General features: G+C 44.5%; 1 protein-coding gene across 1 annotated transcript in view; it reads left to right on the top strand.

Annotated features, from left to right (window-relative positions):
* LOC111963846 (collagen alpha-1(V) chain-like) overlaps positions 1-23,543 on the top strand; it is a 157,004-nt gene that overhangs the window by 56,367 nt on the left and 77,094 nt on the right. Inside the window, 5 exon segments of the mRNA XM_023987395.2 lie at positions 2,978-3,076; positions 3,079-3,114; positions 3,117-3,186; positions 4,575-4,737; positions 22,074-22,205. Coding sequence (XP_023843163.1) covers positions 2,978-3,076; positions 3,079-3,114; positions 3,117-3,186; positions 4,575-4,737; positions 22,074-22,205 — 500 coding nt within the window.

Here is a 23,543-nt window from a genome sequence, read left to right as displayed (position 1 = left end):
CCCTAACTCCTAAACCTAACTCTAACCCCTAACCCTAACTCCTAAACCTAACTCTAACCCCTAACCCTAAAATAGCGTTTTTCCTTGTGGTGATCTGCAAAATGTCTGGTACCCAGAAGGACAGTTAAACACACACACACACCTATGCGTACAGCATCCAGTCCCATGGTGGCCCAGTGTGGGCGCCAGGGGGTCAGGAAGGAGGATATTCCTCCTGGACACAGGAGCCTGTAGTAACCATGGCTATTAACAGCCAAAGAGAGACAGGAGAATTGGTTCGGACATACGAACATGTTGTCCTTTTCTCTCTCTCTCTCTCCTCCACTTTCCTTCCTCCTTTTCCTCTCCTTCTCCTGCCACTAGTTGGATCCCTCTCGTGGTGAAAGTTCTCTGAAGCCATTTCTGTCCCCACGGTAACAGCCAGGTGAAAGGTCCCTAGAGTTCAGGAGGGGAGGAGACGGTTCATCAACACAGCAGAGCTGAGAGCCAACTCCATGCCCAGCGAATGGGAACGACTTTCAGCACTGTGACTGCAGCCCCCATCGTGTAACAGTGCCCTTTCAGGGGTGTTTCAAGTTTAGCAAAGAAAGAATTCTGTGTTTTTGTGTTAATAAGGAATGAGTCAACCCGGCCTTCTACATTCTCTCGGTCTCCCCCTCTCTCTTTCTCATCCTATTGTCACTCTAAAACTATTCTGTCACTCTGCGCGGCATCTAGCCTACCGGTTAAAACATCTGTTTGTGTGCCGTTGAGCAAGGCACTTAACCCGATTGCTCCTGTAAGTCGCGTCTGCAGAATGATGTCAATGGACGTCTCATCGTTCTGCTCATGAGCGAGCGCTACGACGTTGCCGTACCCTGCGCTGCTGAGATGAGACGCGTTTAGCGAGACTGCTCCAACGGGTTGTCTGATGGCTCTCATCCTCCTCCCCTCTCTTCCAGTTCTCTGCAGCTGAGCTAAGTGGTACAGGAATGCACCAGTGGCAACTCTCTACTGTAGCCTGCTCTCACCTGCCTATCTCTCTTCTTCTTCGTATCGTGCTCTGCTCTGCTTGGCTCTCAACGCGTCTGCCACTCAAACTCAAGCGGCTGCTGCGAACTCTCCCTCTGAGCCAAAGAGAATTCCTCTGGAATGCACCGCCAAGACGTGTGGCCACCGCATGAAGATATCATACGCCTGTCTTTCTGTCTTTACTGAGGGAGAAAGAGGAACAGACAGAGATCGAACGAGAGAGATTGACAGACAATAAGGAGAGAGAGAGAAAGTGGAGAAAAGAGAAATTGATGAGAAACAGACTTTTCCATCAGTGACTAGAGCTCCTTCCACTCCTCTCTTTCCCCCCCCCCCCACCCTCTCTCTCTCTCCAGTGACTTTCTGCTCCTTCCTAACCTCAGGCTCCAGAACCTACCCACTGCTCCGAAGTCACGGCGCCTTAGCCTCCGAGCCCTCTGATTGGCTGTCTGTCTCAGAGACGCTTTAATGCTGAGTTTCCACGGTGACCACAACCTGGGTTCCATTACTAGGGGAGGGGGTTAGGGCCTGTGAGGTGCTACAAAACCACAGCAACCACAGCCCCGGTTCTAGCTTCTCTTTTACTGTCTGATCCAAATGTTCTGGAAAGATCTTCCCTTCCCAGACTAGGAGTTATTAGTCTGGAGTTCCTTAAAGTGTCAGCTTAGAAAATAAATGGAGAGACGTGTCCAAAGGTATAGGACTATTTTACGTCTCAGCTGCAGAATTTACTAACCTCAGCCTCAGTCTAAATGAGCAAATATATCCCCCCCAAAATATGCTAGTTTAGTAGTACTCCGTAAATGTAGCTCCACTCTCAGATCCTGCGTTTGTAGTTAGAAACCCACTCTGCTAAAACAACCGACACGCTAAGACTTCATTCAGTCGTGACGACTGGTTGATCATGCAGGCGGCTTCTCTCATTTCCCCTTCGAACAAACGCCGCTCTCTAGTCGTGGGAGCGATGAGCGGTGACTGAACTAAACACGAGTGTGTATGTGAGGGCCCCATAGCAAGCAAGCAAGCAAGGCCCTCCCCCTGGTTGGTGGGCTGAGAATGTCCCACAAGGCCTTGCTCTCGGGGCATATGTCTCACAGATGTGGCTGGCGTTCACAAAATGGAGGGAGAGGTTTAAACTAGGCGTGCAGATGAAGGGATGGAGGGAGGGATGAAGGTAAGTGGGAGGCGGGCGCTCCTCAAGAGGGTGAGAGGGGGTTGAAACTTCCATTTCACTACTCTTTTTTCCCCCCTCACCCTTTTTTTCACTTTTGTTTATCCCATGTGTTTTTTTGTACTGTAAGTACTCCTTTAGTCCCTCTTGCGTCCCGTCTCAGTCTCTATGTCTGGTGTATGGATCAGGTCTTGGAGAGGAGGAAAGTGTTTTCGACAGCCACCCAAGGGACCACATGCTATTCTCATTACCGTGTACTCCTTCCTGTCCTACTCTCTCCCTCTCTCTTCCAGACTTTTCTCTCCATCCCTCCCATCTCTGTGGTGTTCTGATCAGTATTCTGGCCAGTGGTGGAGGGTTGGAGAGAGCTCTGTGTTTGCTTTAGATGCTCCAAGACGTTGTTACGATGTCTCCTCTGTCTCCTCTGTCCAAGACTTTGTCGTCTCCTCTGTCCCATGTTCATCATCCTCCCCTGTTTCCTCTGTCTGGTTCAGTACATAAAAATGTCTTAACTGTGTGCCTTTGAAGGTTATGATAGTACAGTTTCACTGCAGTACACCATTTTATTGATGGACTGTACATTTGGATTTTACTTAGATTTGCTCTCTTGAAAACAATGCTTTTCATAAAACCCAGGCAGGTGTGTGGTCCTCTGTCTCTCCATTTTCAGCATGTTACATGAACTGGTGTATCATAACCACTCATAACCAATCTCTCTCTCTCTCTCTCTCTCTCTCTCTCTCTCTCTCTCTCTCTCTCTCTCTCTCTCTCTCTCTCTTCTCCCCCCCCTCCCAGCTGATGTGTTCCCTGAGGACTTCTCCATCCTGGCTACGGTGAAGCCTAAGAAGGGCTCCCAGTCCTTCCTCTTGTCTGTGTAATAACGAGCAGGCATCCAGCGCTGGGGGTAGAGGTGGGACGCTCCCCTGTCTTCCTGTTGAGGACCACACAGGCAACCAGCCCAGAGGATACCCCCTCTTCAAGGACTCAACCTGCGCTGATGGAAAGTACGTATTATCAGTATTAGTATGTTCACCTGTCTAATATTATGACATATAATCCTCTAAAGTTCTACTGTACTGTTTAGCACTGGTATATGAAAGTTACCCCCCCCCCACCTTCATAGGACACAACCTAGCCGACGGAAAGTAGGCTCACCTCATCCCACACACAGTGTTACTATGTCATTAGATAGTAAACGGATATCATTACATAGTACACTATAGTACTTCATAGTCAAACTATCCCCTCTTCAGAGGACTCAACCTGGCCAACAGAAGGTAGGTTAACCTTGTCTGAGACCGTACTGTTCAATAAAAGAAACCATAGCAGGCCTGCTGCATAATTTATTGCTGTGCCTAAATCAAATCACATCACATGTGAGTGCCTGCTCTTTTCATGACATAGACTAGCCCGGGGAATCCAGCTGGAAGCTCTAATCCCTTATCGATGTCACTTATTACATCCACTTCAATCCGTGTAGATGAAGCCTCTAGACAATTGAGCCACGGATTGTGTACTGTATGTGTACCGTTCAGAGTGGGAATGGGCAAGGCAAAAGATTGAAGTGCCTTTGAACGGGTTATGGTAGCAGGTGCCAGGCGCACCGGTTTGTGTCAAGAACCGCAACGCTGCCTGGTTTTTCCACGCTCAACAGTTTTCTGTGTGTGTCAAGAGGACATCCAGCCAACTTGAGACATCTGGATTATATCACACTAGAGCCTCTTATTATATGATATAATAATAAAATACACACCGTTTAGCCGACACTTTTATCCGAAGCGACTCACAGTCACGTGCGCATACATTTTTACATACAGCTGGTCCCAGGAATCGAACCCACTATCCTGGCGTTGCAAGCGCCATGCCTTACCAACGGAGCCACAGAGGACCACCCTAACAAACAAATGTAATGTGCTCTCAGTGTAGCCGCTTGCTTGCTTCTCTGTAATCAGAGCGCAGGTGTGTGTCGGCCTAGCTTTGGCGAGTCTGGCGGTTGAACCTTTGTGGGGATTTAGTTTTGTCCAGGTGCTCGATCACACGTGTTTATTATCCTGATCTGCTGTCTGTCTGTGTAACACATCACTTAGTATCTAGCCGGTCAACCTAGGCGGTTTGGATTATAAATAAAACATAACCTCCTCAGATGAACAGTATCTGAGCGTTGTGTGGTACAGTGCCCTCGGATGTGTAGGCATTGAGTCCATCCATATCCTTGACCAATATGGTTATATGTATGGTTATAATATCAGCGTATCACAAGTCCTACAGCCAGCGACTGTATCGTAGTGAAACGGCGTTGTGTGAGCTAACCCTTTGTCCATCTCAAAGTTAGTAGAACTGTAGTGAAACGCGCGCAAGAGAGAGAGAGCTAACCTTCTGTCCCTCTCCCCAGGTGGCACCGAGTGGCCATCAGCGTTCACAAACAGAGCATCACCATCATCCTGGACTGTAAAAAGAAGACCACCCAGAAACTGTCCAGGAGCCCACACCCCATCATCGACACCAAAGGAATTGTGGTCTTCGGAACTAGAATACTCGATGAGGAAGTCTTTGAGGTAGGCCTCATGCTATCTTCTCCAAATGGCCCTTCGCTTAGTCCTATTGATTGACGGGGATATTGACTGATTTTGTGATCTAAAAGCCGTAAGAAGGCRGGAGGAGATCTCTGCCAGTTGAAATGCTAGGAGGTTTTCAGTCTGGGGTTTCATTCTGGATTGTGTTATTATTGTGAAGATATAGATGAGGTATTTTGTGCAGTGTTGCTGTGAACACGTACCTGGAACTGCACAGCTGTGTATAGCTGTGTATGTAGTCTGAGCAACTGTCCCYACCCCCCCCTCTCTCTCTATCTCTCTCTCTTCATTTCTCTCCATCTACACTCACTGCCACATCTTTGTGTACACTAAGGGAGGCGCTAACAGTCAGATAGTGGAGATTTGGTTCACCTCCCCTCTTCCTCCCTTCCTCCTTCCCTCGTTCTTTAAGCTATGCTTTGCGGTTGGAGATGAGGGAGAGGTTGATGATTTGGAGATAAGTGACAGCCAGACCCTGGGGTTATCAAAGCTGGAGAGACCTAACAAGAATCACAGTATGAAATACTGCTGCTTTTGCCAGAGATGGAGAAAGGAGATGGGAGAGAGATACAAATGAAGGGGTGTATTCTTTTTGAACGTTTGATTGTTACTTTTTTGTTGTTGTAAAGAAGTGGCTAAGGAAGTGATCCAACTGTTGCTTATTGCTAATGTCAACAGTGTTTTTGTTATTTTTGAAACTAAGGCCTGTGAAAAGGATAAAATAAAAATATGCACACACACACACACACACACACACACACACACACACACACACACACACACACACACACACACACACACACACACACACACACACACACACACACACACACACACACACACACACACCCTTCCAAATTGAAATCAAACACGCACCCCGCAGTCTTTCTACTGTCACAGTGCTTGGTTAATCCATGTGCTTAAATAAAGAGGATTAGGGGCGAAGCGCTCCATAATAATTAAACACAGTCTGACTTTTAATTGTATTTATTAATTGAACCTTTATTTAACTAGGCAAGCCAGTTAAGAACAAATTCTTATTTTACAATGGCGGCCAACCCCGTCCAACCACTAACCCGGACGAATTGTGTGCCGCACTATGGGACTCCTGATCACGGTTGGTTGTGATACAGCCCGGTATCAAACCAGGGTCTGTAGTGACACCTCTAGCACTGAGATGCAGTGCATTAGACCGCTGCCCCACTCGGGAGCTCTGCCTGATGGGATGTTCCAACTCACCTCTGCCCTCCACTGCTCTCTCTGGAGGAGAATAGACCCAGTGGAACAGCTATGACATCACTCCTGGATTCCCCTAGGCTTGGCACGGAAAGAGGGATATGAGGATGTGGCATTAAACAGCTCATATGGGATTGAAGGCTGTACTGTATAGTCTGTGTTTACACTTACTGCCCAATTCTGATCTGTTTTTTCCACTAATTGGTCTTTTGACCAATCAGATCAGATTTGAGTCCAATAATTGTGCAAATGATGCAAATTGGGCTGCCTGTGTAAACAACTTCTAAGATCCACTTCATATAGTCCAAAGATACTTCACTTATCTGATTGATAAGTAGTTATATAAGGATACAAGTTTTGCTGAATGGTTTTTGTTAACCTGCAGTCTATGCTTTAAGTGCAATGTGCTCACAAACAGTCATGAGCCAAATTATTGGCACCCTTGATGACGCCGAGCAAAAAATGCTATAAAATAAATAACTACTGAGCTATATTGCATGCAAGAAAAAAAATAGATAATTATATTGTTGTATAATAATACAATTGCTCAGAGAAAGAGGTTTTGTTTAACAAGTCATTTGTCTTCTTCTCTCGAACAGGTAGGGGACACAATTATTGGCACTCGTGTTTTCAATACCCCTTGCGAGGATAACGTCACTGAGCCTTTTACTCAAATGTTTTATGAGAATGGAGAACACATTGCGAGGGATCTAGGACCATTCCTCCATACAGAATCTTTCCAGATCCTTGATATCCTTCGTCTGCGCTTATGGACTGCCCTCTTCAGTTCAAACCACATGCTTTCAATGGGGTTCAAGTCCGGAGACTGAGACGGCCATTGCAAAATGTTGATTTTGTGGTCAATTAACCATTTATTTGTGGAATTTGATCTGTGCTTTGGGTTATTGTCTTGCTGGAAGATCCACAACCAGTTTTTTTGGCAATAATGTCCTGATACTTGGTAACGTTCATGATAGCGTTGATCTTTCAGATATAAGTGATATATTTGTCTGGTTGTGGTGTGAAAAAGATGGCGCCGTACTGGATGGCCAACATTTTGCAAGTGCAGAGCCAATTTCGCAATTTGGTGATTCGTTTGTCGTTTATTTATACTTTATTTTCTTGAAATGTATCCGCTATCATTTCTTACAACCAACAACTTTTGAACATCAGATCGGCAGCTACTTACCTCAGTTCCCGGCTTCGACTTCGACTCATCTGCCCTGGGCTCTTTCTGTAATTCCCACCCAATTTCTTCTTCTTCGTCTCCCCAAAGGGGAAACTCCGACGTTACAAGAGGCAAGAGAGAGGGGATCCTGGTGAGATTAAGGCAAAGGGAAACCTGGCCATCTCTTCCCTCCATTCTATTGGCTAATGTACAGTCACTTGATAATAAGATGGATGACCTCCGATCGTGCATTTGCTACCAACGGTACTCTCAAAATGTCAATGTTCTCTGTTTTTCTGAAACAAGATACCCCCCATGGCTATCCGACTCGATGGATTCTCCATTCACTGTGCCGACAAGACAGTGGAGTCAGGGAAAACGAGGGGGGGGGGGGTTGCCTCTCTCATCGACAACATCTACCGTGCTTACTTGAGCGCTATGGAAGTGTCGACCCACTGGAACGAACCCTGTATATAGTATGCTCACCTACTTGATCGTCTTCTTCTTATTTCTTATTTCTATATCGTGTGTTTTTGTTCTACCTTGTTATTTTTTACATTGATATTGATTACTGCATTATTGGGGTTAGAGCTGACAAGAAAGGCATTTCACTGTACTTGTGCATGTGACATTCAAACTTGGTAGTAAGTCACAAAGACCCAGCACACACCCCCTTAGCCTGGTCTGTTTTCAGACTGAGAGAGAAAGTGTGTGTGTGTGCACCCGCTCCTGGGTTTTAATTCCTCCTTGTCGTAGCCTATAGCATCCTTCCTAGTCAACACATATCACATCCAGCAACCCAAACAACCCAAACCCCACAACAACAGCCTAACCGTTAACTTGGTAACAGAACAGGCGGACATTTTGTGAAAGATGTTTAAACTTTCCCTCCCGATGCTGTGTGTCTGCCAGCCCAGTTGGGAGACGGGACAGGCTTCTAGCACTCACAGAAAATGGAAAATATGCCACATAGTTTCCAAATTATGCTTACCCCTCTCCCCTTTCTCTCCTTTACTTATTCTCCCTCCCCTTGCTCTCCCTCACTCCCTGTTCCCTTACTCTACTTTAGTCTGATGGAGAGCCAGAGGCTACAGCTTAAAGGTGGTGAGCAGAAACAAAGAAAAAAACATATTTGATTTCAGTGGCAGGGCATTTAATTCAATTGGTCGGATTCCTGTACATTTCCAGTTCAACATCTTGAGGAAAAATAGACTTACTACAAAATGTGGTATGTGGTTGTCTCACCAAGCTATCTTAAAATGAATGCTCAAGGATAGAGCGTCTGCTCAATGACTCACATGTAAATGCAATCTTGTAAGGAGGCACGGAGAGAAAAAGACACCGAGAAAGGGAGAGTTTGAGAGAGAGGTGGGGATCGGATAGAGCAAAGGGGAGGGAGTTGGATTCGAAATATAAAAACGTAAAAAAGAGAATTATGGCTTCTCCGGCATTTCCTGAATATCGCCGAAGAAGGTTCCGAAATAGACTTCTGTCACGATTTCTGACGCGAGGGGTTTAAGAAAGAGATCAGTTTACCGTGAGAGAGAAGCAATAAACATAAAAAAAGAGAGAAAGAGGTGGAAATAAAAAGAGAGACAGAAAGAGTGATGAGGAAAGTCCTAACCCCCTTACCTGCGGTGTGTGAATGGAGGAATTACTGTGGAACAATAATGGTTTGTTGTCTGCTGTGAGGCTTCCCAAGGGGAGGGGGAGCCTGCTCTGTACATACAGCTGTAAAGTGGTTAGTGATGTTTTGAGAGGTTTCGTGGTTAGGTTGTTGACATGAGATATTGTGGTTGAGAGAGTGGCTTTATATTATGTTTAAGTACTGCACCGTGGTGTTGAGCTAAGGCATTTCTGTGAATGTATGGGTTTTGCTTGTAGTATACTTGTTTACGGGAATATTGCCATGGGGCTCACAATTTAACCACGCAATGTGTTACAATATTAAGCTATAGAGTACATTTGCATGTTGGTAGAGTAATGGTGCTTACCTGCTCTCTCGCTTCTCTCCCTTTTACTTAATTCTCTCTCCCCTTGCGTCTCCCTCAATCCTGTTCCCTTACTCTATTTAGTCTGATTGAGAGCAGAGGCCTACAAGCGTAAAGGTGGTGGAGCAAGAAAAAAAGGAAAAACAATTTGATGTTTCTTTGCCAGTAGTACTAATGGCGTTTTGGCTAGTTGTGCCGTTTCGGTGGATATTGCATGAACATCTGTTTCAAAACGCCATGTGATGCTCAGTATTGGCTATAGTATAGCGTGCTTGTATGTCGTGCTTGTGGTTAGTATTTATTTTAACCTTCCGTATTTACATTCGCTCTGACAGGAAGAGTATTTCAATCAGAATTCATTTTAATAATTTTGTTGTGTGCACGGGCCGTGTGATGTGTGTCTGTTTTATGTTCTCAATGTGTGTGTGTGTGGTGGGTGTGGTGTATTTATTGTGGTCCTGTATGCGTTTGAAAGTGCACCTCGTGTGTCCTGTGGGGTTGAGAGAGAGAGCTTTTAGAGGGTGTGGCAGAACGTGTCCCTTGATTATAAGCTGTCGTTCCCATTGTTCTGTGCAAGGAAAAATGTGGGATAATGAAAGGCCCAGAAGCCAGCCAGGGCAGGTAGATAGGGAAACAACATTATGTGATAAATGGGTTGTGGGAGACCAAGAGGAGCGAGAAGAGAGCCCAAATACAGGATAGTTAACAGATGTGAATACCAGTCTGTAAGCGTCTCGAAGGTGTTGTCTCTACGGCTGGGAAGAGTAGAGGGAAGGGAAGGAGATGGGAGGGAGGATCTGTTGAGGGCAAGGGAGAGGTGAAGAGTGAGAAAGGAGAGGAACAGGTTTGGGGTGGGCAAGGCAGAAAGAAGGTGAAGAGATTCAAGAGGGGAAGGGAAAAGATGTGGGCGATAGGAAGAGAGGGGAGAGGAGAAGAGAGAGAGTGATTATATGAGAGGGATGGATGGATGGATGGGGCAATGTCTGGGTATCCATTGCCTCTGGCACCAGGACTCTGTTGGCAGACACAAATATGAAAGTATGTCTTTGTCCTGCATGGTGATTAGGGGATTTCCAGTTTGAAGTTATACTTTTGTAAAAGTGTCAGTCAGAACTAACGGGAATATCCAGAAACATGTTTATCTCATCAAACAACTGGTCTATTTTGGCAAAAGTTAACATATTGATTCCTCCAAAAAAAGGTAATGATAGACAAGGAATAAGAGACATAGATAAGGGGAGGCGAAGAAGAGAGAATTGAATAGAGAGAAAGAGAGACCACAGGGTAGGAGAGAGAGAGAGAGAGGCCGGGAGAAAAGAAGAGTGAGAAGGATCAGAGGTCAAGAGAGGAACAGAGGTAAGAGAAAGAGAGGGCAGCCAAAAGCAATAAGAAGAGTTGGGAGGTACTATAAGGTAAGCATGTGAAAGGTTTTTTGGTCCAGGACCTGGAAAGAATGAGGAGTTCTCTTCCTCTCTCCACTGATGTCAGCCCTTTGACGGTGCGCCATATGCCATACATCATCCAGAGGTCTTCCATGGTGCTGCTGATAGGTTGTCCCAGGATGGGGGTGGCTGACGGGGTAGGAGTACTAGGGGGGAGGTAGAGAGGGGAAGAGGAAAGAGGGGCAGGAGGAGGGAGGAGAGGTTGAGGTAGAGCAGGAGAGAAAAAGAAGAGAGGAAAAAGACAAGGAAGAGGGGTAGGTAAAGATAGAGGGAGGGCTGAGGGTAAAGACAGGGGAGGACGGAGGGTAGAAAGAGAGGTAGGCTGCGCAGGTATGGCGCGGCATAAAGGAGTAGACAGAGGCAGCAGGAAGGTAGAAACAGGGGTTAGGGTTGGGGGTGAGACAGTGGGGGAGATGGAGGTATGGCCTGGGACAGACAGGGGTGAGGTTATAGGGCTCCTGTGAAGGGAGACAGGTGAAGTGAATGGGTTAGAGCCAGGGACAGGGGGGGGGGGGGGGGCTCCTGTGGCAGCAGTGCTGTGAGCCAGGAAAAAGCAGTAAACCACAGGAACCCATGGTGCTCGTTAAGAGGATTCATTTCAGATTATTACAGAGCTATAAGGAGTTTCCCATGTCCTGTTTCCTCTTTTTCACATTCTTCACTCTCTCTTTGCCCGTCCTGCGTTTCATAACCTCTCGTCAGGTAAATAAAACACAGATAGAAATAGAGATATGGGGATCAAGGTAATTACAGTTGCAGGTACTCTCTCTAAAGAGATTGACAACTGACAGGTGAGTTAGCAGAATTCCTATCAAGAAGACTTGTCAATGATAGATGGCTCGACTCCGGTTCTCGTCCCAAAGGTCAACAAGTGAGAGGAAGAAAACATGAAATGAACAATACAACATACATATGTTATTYCACTTGGTGTGCATGCAACTCATCCCGTCGCTCTTCCAGTGGGGTCAGTTAGGAGCTCCTCACACAGGTGCAGATGCCCAGACATTGATCTCCTTTTCCATTGCCTGTCGTGTGGGGATCGGTGATGTAACCAGTGCTCCGTTGGGACTCCACGAGGCTCCTGTTTGATTGTTTCTCTATTATTAGCCCTTATAGCAGAGCCACTGTAACAGCGGACTCTCAGTCATGAAGCTGAAGTCATAACTCTAACGATAGCTGACATGTTGGCTCGCTTTGTTTACTTTTAGGAACTTCAAAAAATACCTGTAAAAGTATATTTTCCTGTGCTTTGAAACACTTTTACAAACCTTTTCTAATGGCCACCTAAACGGATGATAAATGGCATCTCTCACCAAGGCCATTCGAACTAGTCTGTAGAGCAGGACCAAAGACTACAGTGATGATGGCAGAGATGGTAAAGAAGCAGACTTTAAGAGCCTCCATAGACCAAGCTATATACCCAGACATTACTTCAAACAGTTCCCTTTTAAATCACTCATCAATGCCATTGGGCTGTTTTAGGTCAGTGGTATTCAAACCTTTCCAGCGGGGACCCAATTTGTTCCGCCAGAATTACTGGGGACCCATTTTTTCCTCAATAATTTCTCGCGACCCCACCCCAAAAAGCTAATGACACAACCGGTAAATTTCATTTTTTACATTAACAAATAACCTTCAATTCATCACATTTTCTAAATGAAAATAAATTAATAAATACATTTCCTCAATAACATTTTATTTTTCCAATTATCTTTCTCAAAAACTTTTCTACACAATTATCTTTCTCAAAAACTTTTCTACACAATTATCTTTCTCAGAAACTTTTCTACACAATTATCTTTACAATAATCAGAAAAGGCCTTCAAAATATATATACCCCACTGCAGTTCCCCAACTAGGGGTTGCGACCCCAACTTTGAATACCACTATTAGGTCCTCTTGTGTGCTTTCTTTCTCTGGTACATAGTGTTTCATGGCTGTGTTGACCATTGAATAGTGTAATGTATTTCTATACAGTGTCTTTTCGCAGTTTCTGAAGCAGTATAAAAGTGGAGTCCCCAAACGAATATCTTCAGTGGCTCAGATTTCATTCATAGACGTTCTAGTCTCAGACAGTAGCCTGACGTCTCAGGTACGGTTTGAAATGCATTGAAAAGAGATAAAATGAGGCTGAACTATTCAATATTCAAGAACCTTACTGTTTTGTTAGCTTACTTAATTCCCGCTTGACCTTCTCCTATGATGCCTTTTTGGCATATACTATGCTTAATTAACCCTGTGAGAACACACTAGCTGCTAGCTCTTGATGAGTTATTATATGATCTTATATTGAGTTTAACACAGTTCAGTCGTCTAGCCGCAGACAGATACGTTTCCCCCCTGGATCACCGGGAGAATTTCTTTAATTCATGGCAGATGTCTGGGTTTCAACTCAACCCCCCTCACCCCCTCCCTCAACCCCCTTAATGATCGGAGCAGGCCCACAAGTAGAAGTGTGCCCTCAGCACTTCTTTTGCGGCTTTCAGCAAATGGCCAAGCCAAACATTCCCATGGTGCACCTCTGCACCACCTTCCCCCAGTGCTCCTGGCCAACGTCATAGTCAGAGAGGGGGACTGGAAATAATCCACCCATAATCCTGTGCAGTGGAGGTGACTCTCTCGCAAGAAAAGGGGAGGGGGGAGGAGAAAGGGGAGAGAAAGAGGGGCGGAAGGGAGTGGATGGTACCCAAAGAGGAGAGGGGGAGGAGAGAGAGGACCCGAAGCGGATCCAGAAGCACGACAGGAGCAGAAGGGGGTGAGGCAGTTAGGGAAGGGGTGTGGGGAGGGTGATAGGGGGTCTGGTGGATAAGTGAGGTGATAGACCCATCTGTGGCTTTCGGCAGCTTCACTGAGCTCTGAGAACCAGCCACTGTCTGGAGGGGATACTGTGTATGTGTATGAATGTGACTCAACACCTGGATTCGGTCTTTTGTAACAACATTTGAAATTGTGTTTTTTTACATAGAGACTCAGAGCTACAAAATGGTATATCATACACTGCATGTTTGAGGAACAATGGGAAAGTAATTGCGCTTTGAAAGTTGATAAACTTGTAAACTCACTTTTTAGAAAATGGTCTATTAATGTTTTGATATCTTTGTCTACACCCATTTAGCATCGCTCACACCCTCTTAAGCTTTAGCCCCACCTATCTCGTTTCGCTCTCGGAGCGTTCAGAGCGCACGCTTGACGCTCCGGCCGATGATTTGTTTACGTCTGGATAACATGAACACAGCCTAACCAGCTCTGCTGGCAACAATTTCATTACTCTTTTTTGCCGACGTTTACTGACACCGGCCATACGGTGTCAGTAAATAGCCATAGTTTAAGACATGTAGCTTGCTAGGTAAACAATTAACCTAGCTAGGTAAACAACGTGTAAGATCACACACGTCACATAACATTAGCTAATGAGCCAGCCAGCTAACGTTAGCTAGCTAACAGTACACTTTAGCTTGAATTGAATCCACTTTCTGTCAAGATTAGAAACGTATAATATTTGAAAATGTAGCTAGCTAATGCTAGACTATCTTACCCGTGTACATCATCATGCATGATGGATGCGTCTCCCTGTCACGGATGCCATGCCACGGTTGCCCTTAGTTTGAAGATGTAATCCAGAGACTGGTGTTTTGTCCATTTCTTTAGCTATTACTCTAATTCCATTGATTTCAAAACTCAATCGCCAGGAAGTGGAGAGCAACACTTATGCAGCTTCACTACACGATTCATAAAAAAAAAAAAAATAGATACGTTCGACAGGATTGCCACACAGTCTGACCAGCTCAAATAGACAGAAGCCTTCTACAGTTAAAGTCGGAAGTTTACATACACTTAGGTTGGAGTCATTAAAACTCGTTTTTCAACCACTCCACAAATTTCTTGTTAACCTCTCTGGGATATGTGGGACGGTAGCGTCCCACCTGGCCAACATCCAGTGAAAATGAAGAGCGCCAAATTCAAATAAATTACTATAAAAATTTAACTTTCATGAAATCACACATTCAATATACCAAATTAAAGCTACACTTGTTGTGAATCCAGCCAACGTGTCAGATTTCAAAAATGCTTTACGGCGAAAGCAAACAATGCTATTATCTGAGGATAGCACCCCAGCTAACAATCCCAGACCATCATATTTCAACCCTCCCGGCGCGACACAAAACGCAGAAATAAAGATATAATTCATGCCTTACCTTTGACGAGCTTCTTCTGTTGGCACTCCAATATGTCCCATAAACATCACAAATGGTCCTTTTGTTTGATTAATTCCGTTGATATATATCCAAAATGTCCATTTATTTGCCGCGTTTGATCCAGAAAAACACTGGTTCCAACTTGCACAACGTGACTACAAAATATCTCAAAAATTACCTGTAAGCTTTGTCCAAACATTTCAAACTACTTTTGTAATACAACTTTAGGTATTTTTTTACGTAAATAATTGATAAAATTGAAGACGGGATGATCTGTGTTCAATACCGGAGGAAAACAATGTGTAGCATGCTTTCAGGTCACGTGCCTCTAACAAACAGTACACTTCACTGGAGCCTCATTCTGAACATGGCTACTTCTTAATTTCTCAAAGGAAAAACCTCAACCAATTTCTAAAGACTGTTGACATCCAGTGGAAGCGATAGGAACTGCAGGAAGGTCCCAATGAAAACCCATTGAAAAGAGAGTGACCTCAACAACAACAAAAAATAATGGTTTGTCCTCGGGAGCTTTTGCCTGCCAAATAAGTTCTGTTATAGTCACAGACATGATTCAAACAGTTTTAGAAACTTCAGAGTGTTTTCTATCCAATACTACTAATGATATGCATATATTAGCATCTGGGACTGAGTAGGAGGCAGTTTACTCGGGGCATGCTTTTCATCCAAACGTGAAAATGCTGCCCCCTATCCAAGAGAAGTTAACAAACTATAGTTTTGGCAAGTCGGTTAGGGTGCATTTGACGGTGTATGTGGGTAAATGCAACTCTAACGATGTGTATATTACTGTGACAGTGTGTGTGTGTGTGTGTGTGTGTGTGTGTGTGTGTGTGTGTGTGTGTGTGTGTGTGTGTTTGTTACTGTCACAGCTTCTGTGCCCATTTGTCTCCACATAGGTGTACTGTACAGTATGTGTGTTTGTGTGTATCCCTTCGTCTGTGTGTTTCTCCCTCTGTGTGTGTTGATTTATAGCTCTTGCAGTGCAGTGAGCTGACCTGTGCAGTGTGTTGCTTGGTTAGTGTGGTCAGGTTGGAGAATGCCCAGGCAGGCGTTGGACTCTGGGTTGGTGTTGGTGGAGGTCTGGGTATGTCGGGCAGCAGCTCTGGGTTTGCTATGTAAATAATGTTTTGGATCATGCTGTGAAGAGCTTTGATGTGGGATGGTTAACCAGGTAGGCCGAGGTGGACCAAGAGCTTCCATAGTGCTACCCTGCTCTCTTGGCCCTGCTGCCCACAATCTGGCACACGAGGAACATCAAGCGGTAATACTTGCGAACTTTAGAAAGAGTTTACGTTTAACCTGGACCTCCGTTTCAAAATGTGAATCGGCCAATTAGAATCGCCACTCAAGATTTTTGTCTTGGTTAACCGGAGTGACTCCAATCCACACTTTGGTTTTGGTAAGTCAGTGCATCAAACACTTGTGTTAGCGTTTTTGGACTAAGAGCTTTGTTTTACTCTGCATAGAGTGTTTGAAGTTACACCTCAACACTGCTGTAATATTACCGTAACACTATTACAACAGTGTGACTGTTTTGGAATACAGTACCGATGGCATGTGCATCTTTTTGTGAGAAATTACACTGGTCACTCCAAACGTTTATAAAATATGTATTATTTATAAATAGCCCACACTTAATGATTTATAAGGACCTATATTAAACAGCTTATGAATGATCTTATAAATCATTGTACTTTAAAAGTTGTTTATAAATGTGTGAATAATTCGGTTATTAGCATTTACAAATGTGGGAGTAATAATCAATAAATGATGAATAAACGATTTACTAACCCATTGTAAATGCTTTATTACGTTGAGTTAATATACAGTTCTACACTCTCCTGCCCCCACCTGGGCACAACTGGAACAGCACTGGTTAATGGCTGGAAGGTGGATGCTGGACAGGGCATGGCTTGATCTACTGCTATAGTCTTGTATTTCGAGATACTACAGATACAGGCCCATATACACACATCCTCTGTCTTTCATTTGGATCCCTTGTTTAGAACTTGGACTTTTGCTCTCCTTCCACCCCTCTCACATACACAGGCCCGCAGCCGTACTTTGAACACGCTGGATGTGTTTGTCCTGCTACTCCATGACTTACGGACACAGGCAGCAGTTTTTCCATTGAGGGCTGGCTGGGAGTATAGATTGTATTTCACCGTATCCCAGAGAGATGCTGACAGGGTGGCTACAGGGCTATGTGTGTGTGTGTGTGTGTGTGTGTGTGTGTAGTACTGTTGTTTGTCTGGATGTGCTCTGTTAAACACCAGTCTGATGGGAAATGTGATGCTTAGTTCAGCAGAAAAAAAAAAACGTTTCTGCCAGATCCCGCCATTCCCTCAGAAATAGGACCTGTAATTGGGGTGTCTCAGAAGTTCCGCCAGGGCTATGAACTACAGCCATCGCTGTTTGTATGCTTGGTAAGTGTGTGTGTGTGTGTGTGTGTGTGTGTGTGTGTGTGTGTGTGTGTGTGTGTGTGTGTGTGTGTGTGTGTGTGTGTGTGTGTGTGTGTGTGTGTGTGTGTGTGTGTGTGTGTTGTGTGTGTGTGTGTCTCTCTCTCTCCTCTACCGATCCTATAATCTTTGATATTTTGATTTATTTTATTGTGTTAAGTCAAACCACTGCTTGTCCATTCCATCTCTTGCCTGAGGATACAGTAGAGGCCTCTCATAGTACACTGAAGGAATCCACAAGTACTGACTCTGCAAAGCCATACATAGAGTACGACTCCATTGAACACCCCCCCCCACACTGTATTAGTTCAGCTGCACTGCTAATGCCAAGGCCCACTGATATCATATTGATGAATGGTGGTTTGATGAAGGCTTGGTTAAGGCCATAGAAATAAATATATTGAAAACATTTGGTCTACACTGAGTATTAACTCTTTGGCAGCAGGCGATATAAGGTGAAATATGAGTGTACACTTAGGGAGTGTAGTAATGACATCCACCAGAAGTCTTTGTACTGCCAGTTTAAGCAACACTTGGCTGGGCCTTTCTGTTATAAAGAGACCAAGGTTGCGTCCCAATGGAAACCTATTCTCGATATAGTGCACTACTTTTGACCAGTGCTGATAGTGCTCAGGTCAAAAGCAGTGCACTACAGATGTAGGATTTTAATTGAATCAYTCTTTTGTTGCTGAGAATTTTCCACTTAGAAATGTCTGACTTGTTTTGCCCTACACACTAAAAAATGAGCGTTCCTCAAGGGTTCTTTGGGAAGGGTGATGGTTCTATGTGGTACCATAATGACTCAAAGAACCATTTCAGCTCTTCAAAGTTTCTTTACTGTATGGAATTTTAACAATATCATATGAATGACCAAAACATTTTTTTAAACCTGTATGGTTCTTCAGAAGGATCTACAAAGAACCTTTCAGATTGAAAAGGGTTCTTTATGGAACCGTTCTCCACAACGGTTCTATAAAGAACCATAAAAAAACGGTTGTAATCCTTTTTTTGGTTCTATATAGAACCTTTTTTAATGGCTCTTTATAGAACCGTAGGAAAGGTTTCTTTATATCACCGTACAGGTTCCATTTAGAACCTTATGAGCATGGTTCTTTATTGAACCTTAAAAAAGGGTTCTGTTGTATAGAGCACCAAAAAGGGTTCCGCTATGGTTTCAAGCCAAAGAACCTCTATCTTAGAACCATCATTTTGTTGTACGTAATGAAAATTGTATCAACCCCGACAAAAATGTCCATTCATTATTTCCTGTTTCTGCAGGATTATTTTCCTGCTTGTAGGAAACTGTCTCAAATTAAGATCCAGCATCAATACATAGAGAATAGGGTGCCATTTAGGACACATCACAACCCGGGCCCATACAAGGGAAATCAAAACCAGCTTAGTAGTGACAAAAAGTGACAAACGTTTTACTGTGTAGTTTGTCTTTATCAAGGGGAACATGGTATTTTAAAATGACTTGAGTAAAATGGTCTTTGGTTTCCTTCTGGTGAGGTTGAAGAATTGATCTTTACCTGCATTGAACTGAATTGTAACTTTGTGAATACGGACACGCCACAACCAACAAACATTTTGTGCTTTAAAAGACGAGCATAAAGCACAAAATGTGACCCTAGCTAGAAGTAATCTTTCCTTGAACAGTAAATCTCAATGGATGTGTCGAGCTTCCTTTTTTACGTTCTCTCCCACTGTCTATGGGGTTTAAACAAAGCTCACTTCCTGGGCTTGTGTCTTGCCTGGCTTATGGCGGTAGACCTCTGTTGATTACCTTAGAGTTGAACCTTCAGCACCAGCTGGAACTGGGTGTACAGTATGGTTCAGCACGGTTCAATACAGCGATGATGACAAATGCCAGCGCTTTCTCTCTCCTCCCTCAAGGGCTTTGTCTGTCCATAGCACTGCAATCGAACACACGCATCAGCTTTTCCCAACTAAATACTGTAAAACGCCACAGCTTCCCTCGTTACCTGTATGGAGACGTTTGTGTTTTTCAATGTGGCGGTGTTCTTATTGCCCCAGCTATGTTCTCAGCGTCTGAAAATGTATGACTAAGCGTTCCGTCTGGGTGAACTGAGGATCGTGCCACGTGTGGTCTGGCACCGTCCCGTCCTGATACCCTGGGGTAGAGAAACGGGGGAGGAAGCAGGAGATGGGGAAGCATCTAGTCACATCCCCCTGGCGCCCCCTGAATGGTCTCAATTTAGTTTTATTGCGTTTCCGCTGAGCTAATGGGCAGCCATTTTAAACTTTCACTCTAGAGCAGCTGTGAATCAAAGATACTCTACACTTGCTAAGTAGATCCATACAAGGTTCTTCGGTTTGTCCCCATAGGGGACCCTTTTTGGTGCTAGGTTCTACTGAGAACCCTTTTATCTTTGGAGGATAGTGTAGCATATTTGTGTAGCATAAAATGTATCAACCAATAAATGTGCGTGCAAAAACACAGATGTTAAAACAAACAGTTCTGAAAATCACCCAGCAATAGAACATTCCGGGAAATTCGATGTATGGCTCATCAAAGAACCCTTTCTTCAAAAAACAGTTCTGACGATGGTCAAGGTTCTAGGTAGAACCCTTTGCCTTACAACGAACCCCTGTTTTCCAAAAATGGTTCTTCAGATCGAAAAGATTCTTGGTAGAACCCTTGGTAGAACCGTATACAAAGAACCCTTTTGGAACCCTTTTTTTCTGAGAGTGTAGAGACACACAGACAGACCGATCGGCCGATCGACAACTAAGCACTGACACAGGATGAGTTTGGTCAACATCCCAGTTCAGTCCGTAAGGGTCTGAGAAACGAACCTGACTTGGTCCGACACTTTTCCATCACCAACACTTAACAGCTTACAGATGGCTGTTTTTGCCTCAAATTGGTATCTTCCAGTTCCAATATTGACAAGAAAAAAAAGATGATGGGTTCAAATGATGCATCTACTAACATCCGAACAGCCCAAATGGCCTGGATATCCTGAGAGCCTTGAGCATGATGCTGGAGTAGCCATGGTGTGTAATGGCTTTAGTAGAGCATTTCATCTGGAAGACAAGAGTCCTAGTTCGCTTCCCTTTCATCCATCAGGAAGACAGACACCAGCCAGAAAACATCAGGAAACAATATTGGACTGTGGTGTTGTGCATGTAGAGAATCACTACGCATATGAAAAGTAATGTTAGAGTCCTTCAGATGAATGTTTTTCTGCAAACTGGTGTTGGTTGGACCACAAGTGACAAATACTCTCTGTAAGTAATAAAGATTCTTCATGCATGGAGAATCAGACTTGGTAAAACAAAAGTGTTTTTCAGTCATTTCAAACAGCTGGCAGATGGAGTTAATGAAAGACTGAAATCATCTCAAAACAATCTATTTCCTCATGAGGAGATTTTATAGGTTGGCGTGCCTATGCATAGATATTTGGATGTGTACAAACTGTGGGTTGATTAAAAACATGATTTGATGGCATTTGTGAGGAAATGTTACGTGTGGTTTAGAGCAGTGTTAAACATGTTAAATCATGGTTTGTGTGTTCTTTAAAAACAAAAACCTGTGTTGATTTCTTGATATGTGTTGTTAGTGCTGGCTTGGGAAGTGTACTGTATAGTTGAGGTACAAGTCTTGTCAAGGATTAAACATATAGTATAACACTCACACCCAACTCCCTGTGCAGCCTGGTGATCCTGCTGAACCGCTCGCTCTCTCTGTAAACCACCATGTTCATTAGATATATGTGCCAGAGCAGCTCATGACGTCTCCATACACTGTCAGAAAAAGGGTACGTTAGGGTACAGTATTGTTCTCGGGGCTACAAAAAGATCAATACACATAGTGTACCGTCAGAAGTACACATAGAATCTCACGTCGTACCGTTCGGTAACCTTTTAGGGTACATGATGCAATTATAAGACACAATGTATAAATCACTAAATTGGCTGACACTCCCAAAACAGAAGACAACTGCATTGGTACCAAATGTATCTTTCAAATCGATCAACTGAAATGTCCCTGTAGATATTAAGGAACACCTAACAACACTCGCTCTACTCCTTGCGCAGCGGTGTGTATTCATGGTTGCAGAGGGAAGCCGAGCTTCCCCCCCTAAAAAATTTGACCAACGTAAAACAATATATCTTTCGTCTCTCTGTTTTCATAATTYGCAACTGGCTGTATCTATCTGACAGGAGAAATCATCCGAGCGAGGGAAACAGAGCCCCTCTGTCTCAGTATGTGTAGCACATGTCACTTATGCTGTCTGGACAAAAGGAGTACGACATGTTGCCGCTGTAGCATTTGATTGATTGATGCCAGCAAGCATTTGGCTGCCATTGATTAAAAAATATATATATGATAACATAATAAACTGGGGGTGTTCCTGGCACAGAAAAACACCCCCCAAGGGAGACCTGTTTGGATCTGCCATCACACCAATCAAATCAAATTTAAAACAAAATGTCATTGTCCAAAAAAGAATGATGTTTCTGGTCTGCTGGTGACCTGTGACCAGTCCTGCAGTAGCTAGCTAAATTGGCCCTTTCCTAAGCCATGAATGACGATGGGGATTTGGACCGCCGACCGGTGACTTTAAAGCAYCTCAGTGGCCAATACATAGCATCRGCTATCCAGCATTTACAGTACATACATCACCCTTGACCTAGTTCTTGCCGTTTACGTTCGGCCTGCAGGACGCTCTGCAATACATACTTTCATTGAGTTCACGGTTGACCACTGTCTTTTTATGGGGTTTGTTTATTTTCTTGTTTGTTTTTGACATCACTTCCTTTTTCCTGTGTGTTTCCAGGGAGACATCCAGCAGCTGATGGTTGTAGCCGATCACCGCGCTGCCTATGATTACTGCGAGCACTACAGYCCCGACTGTGAGGTCCCTGTCCCAGAGCGGCCCCAGGCACAGGACCCCAACACAGACGAATACGTGAGTCCCTTCGTCAACTCGCCACACTCTTCTGTTCTCCACCATCCTGTTTCCTAGCCATGTTTACCGTATGTTTAGAGTATGTTTTATATACTCTATCCTTCCTTTCAGGTGAGTTCTCTCTCTTCTCATGTCTCAGGGTAATTATCTTCAGGTGGAAGTCTACTTGCTGTGTCGGCTTGAGAAGTTTAACAAGAAGATGATACACTCTTTAATAAAGTGCACATTTTTCGACAGACAGAGGTTAAGGGCAACAATCGGTCAGCGTGTATTGGTCTTAATGCGAGTGTAGCAAAATGCTTGTGCTTCTAGTTCCGACCGTGCAGTAATATCTAACAAGTAATCTAACAATTTCACAACAACTACCTTATACACACAAGTGTAAAGGATCAATAAGAATATGTACATATAAATATAAATCGCCATTCGGCGACGGCCCAGACGGCAACGGCGACGGCCGTCGTTGTTGGTAATCAAGCCTACCACTGTAGTGTCGTCTGCAAACTTGATGATTGAGTTGGAGGCGTGCATGGCCACGCAGTCGTGGGTGAACAGGGAGTACAGGAGAGGGCTGAGAACGCACCCTTGTGGGGCCCCAGTGTTGAGGATCAGCGTGGTGGAGATGTTGTTTCCTACCCTCACCACCTGGGGGCGGCCCGTCAGAAAGTCCAGGACCCAGTTGCACAGGGCGGGGTCGAGACCCAGGGTCTTGAGCTTAATGACGAGTTTGGATGGTACTATGGTGTTAAATGCTGAGCTGTAGTTGATGAACAGCATTCTTACATAGGTATTCCTCTTGTCCAGATGGGTTAGGGCAGTGTGCAGTGTGATTGCGACTGCGTCGTCTGTGGATCTATTGGGGCGGTAAGCAAATTGGAGTGGGTCTAGGGTGTCAGGTAAGGTGGAGGTGATATGATCCWTGACTAGTCTCTCAAAGCACTTCATGATGACGTGCTTTGAGACGTGCTTTGCTCAGTTACCTTAGCTTTCTTGGGAACAGGAATAATGGTGGCCCTCTTGAAGCATGTGGGAACAGCAGACTGGGATAAGGTTTGATTGAATATGTCCGTAAACACACCAGCCAGCTGGTCTGCGCGTGCTCTGAGGACGCGGCTAGGGATGCCGTCTGGGCCGGCAGGCTTGCGAGGGTTAACACGTTTAAATGTTTTACTCACGTTGGCTGCAGTGAAGGAGAGCCCGCAGGTTTTGGTAGTGGGCCGTGTCGGTGGCACTGTATTGTCCTCAAAGCGAGCAATGAAGTTGTTTAGTTTGTCTGGGAGCAAGACATCGGGGTCCGCGACGGCATCGGGGTCCGCTGGTTTTCTTTTTGTAGTCCGT

This window comes from Salvelinus sp. IW2-2015, linkage group LG5 (genome assembly GCF_002910315.2).
Source record: "Salvelinus sp. IW2-2015 linkage group LG5, ASM291031v2, whole genome shotgun sequence".
Classification (NCBI taxonomy): Eukaryota; Metazoa; Chordata; class Actinopteri; order Salmoniformes; family Salmonidae; genus Salvelinus; species Salvelinus sp. IW2-2015.
Note: the sequence above shows the minus strand (reverse complement) of the source record. Positions and strands in the feature narration are given on the sequence as shown.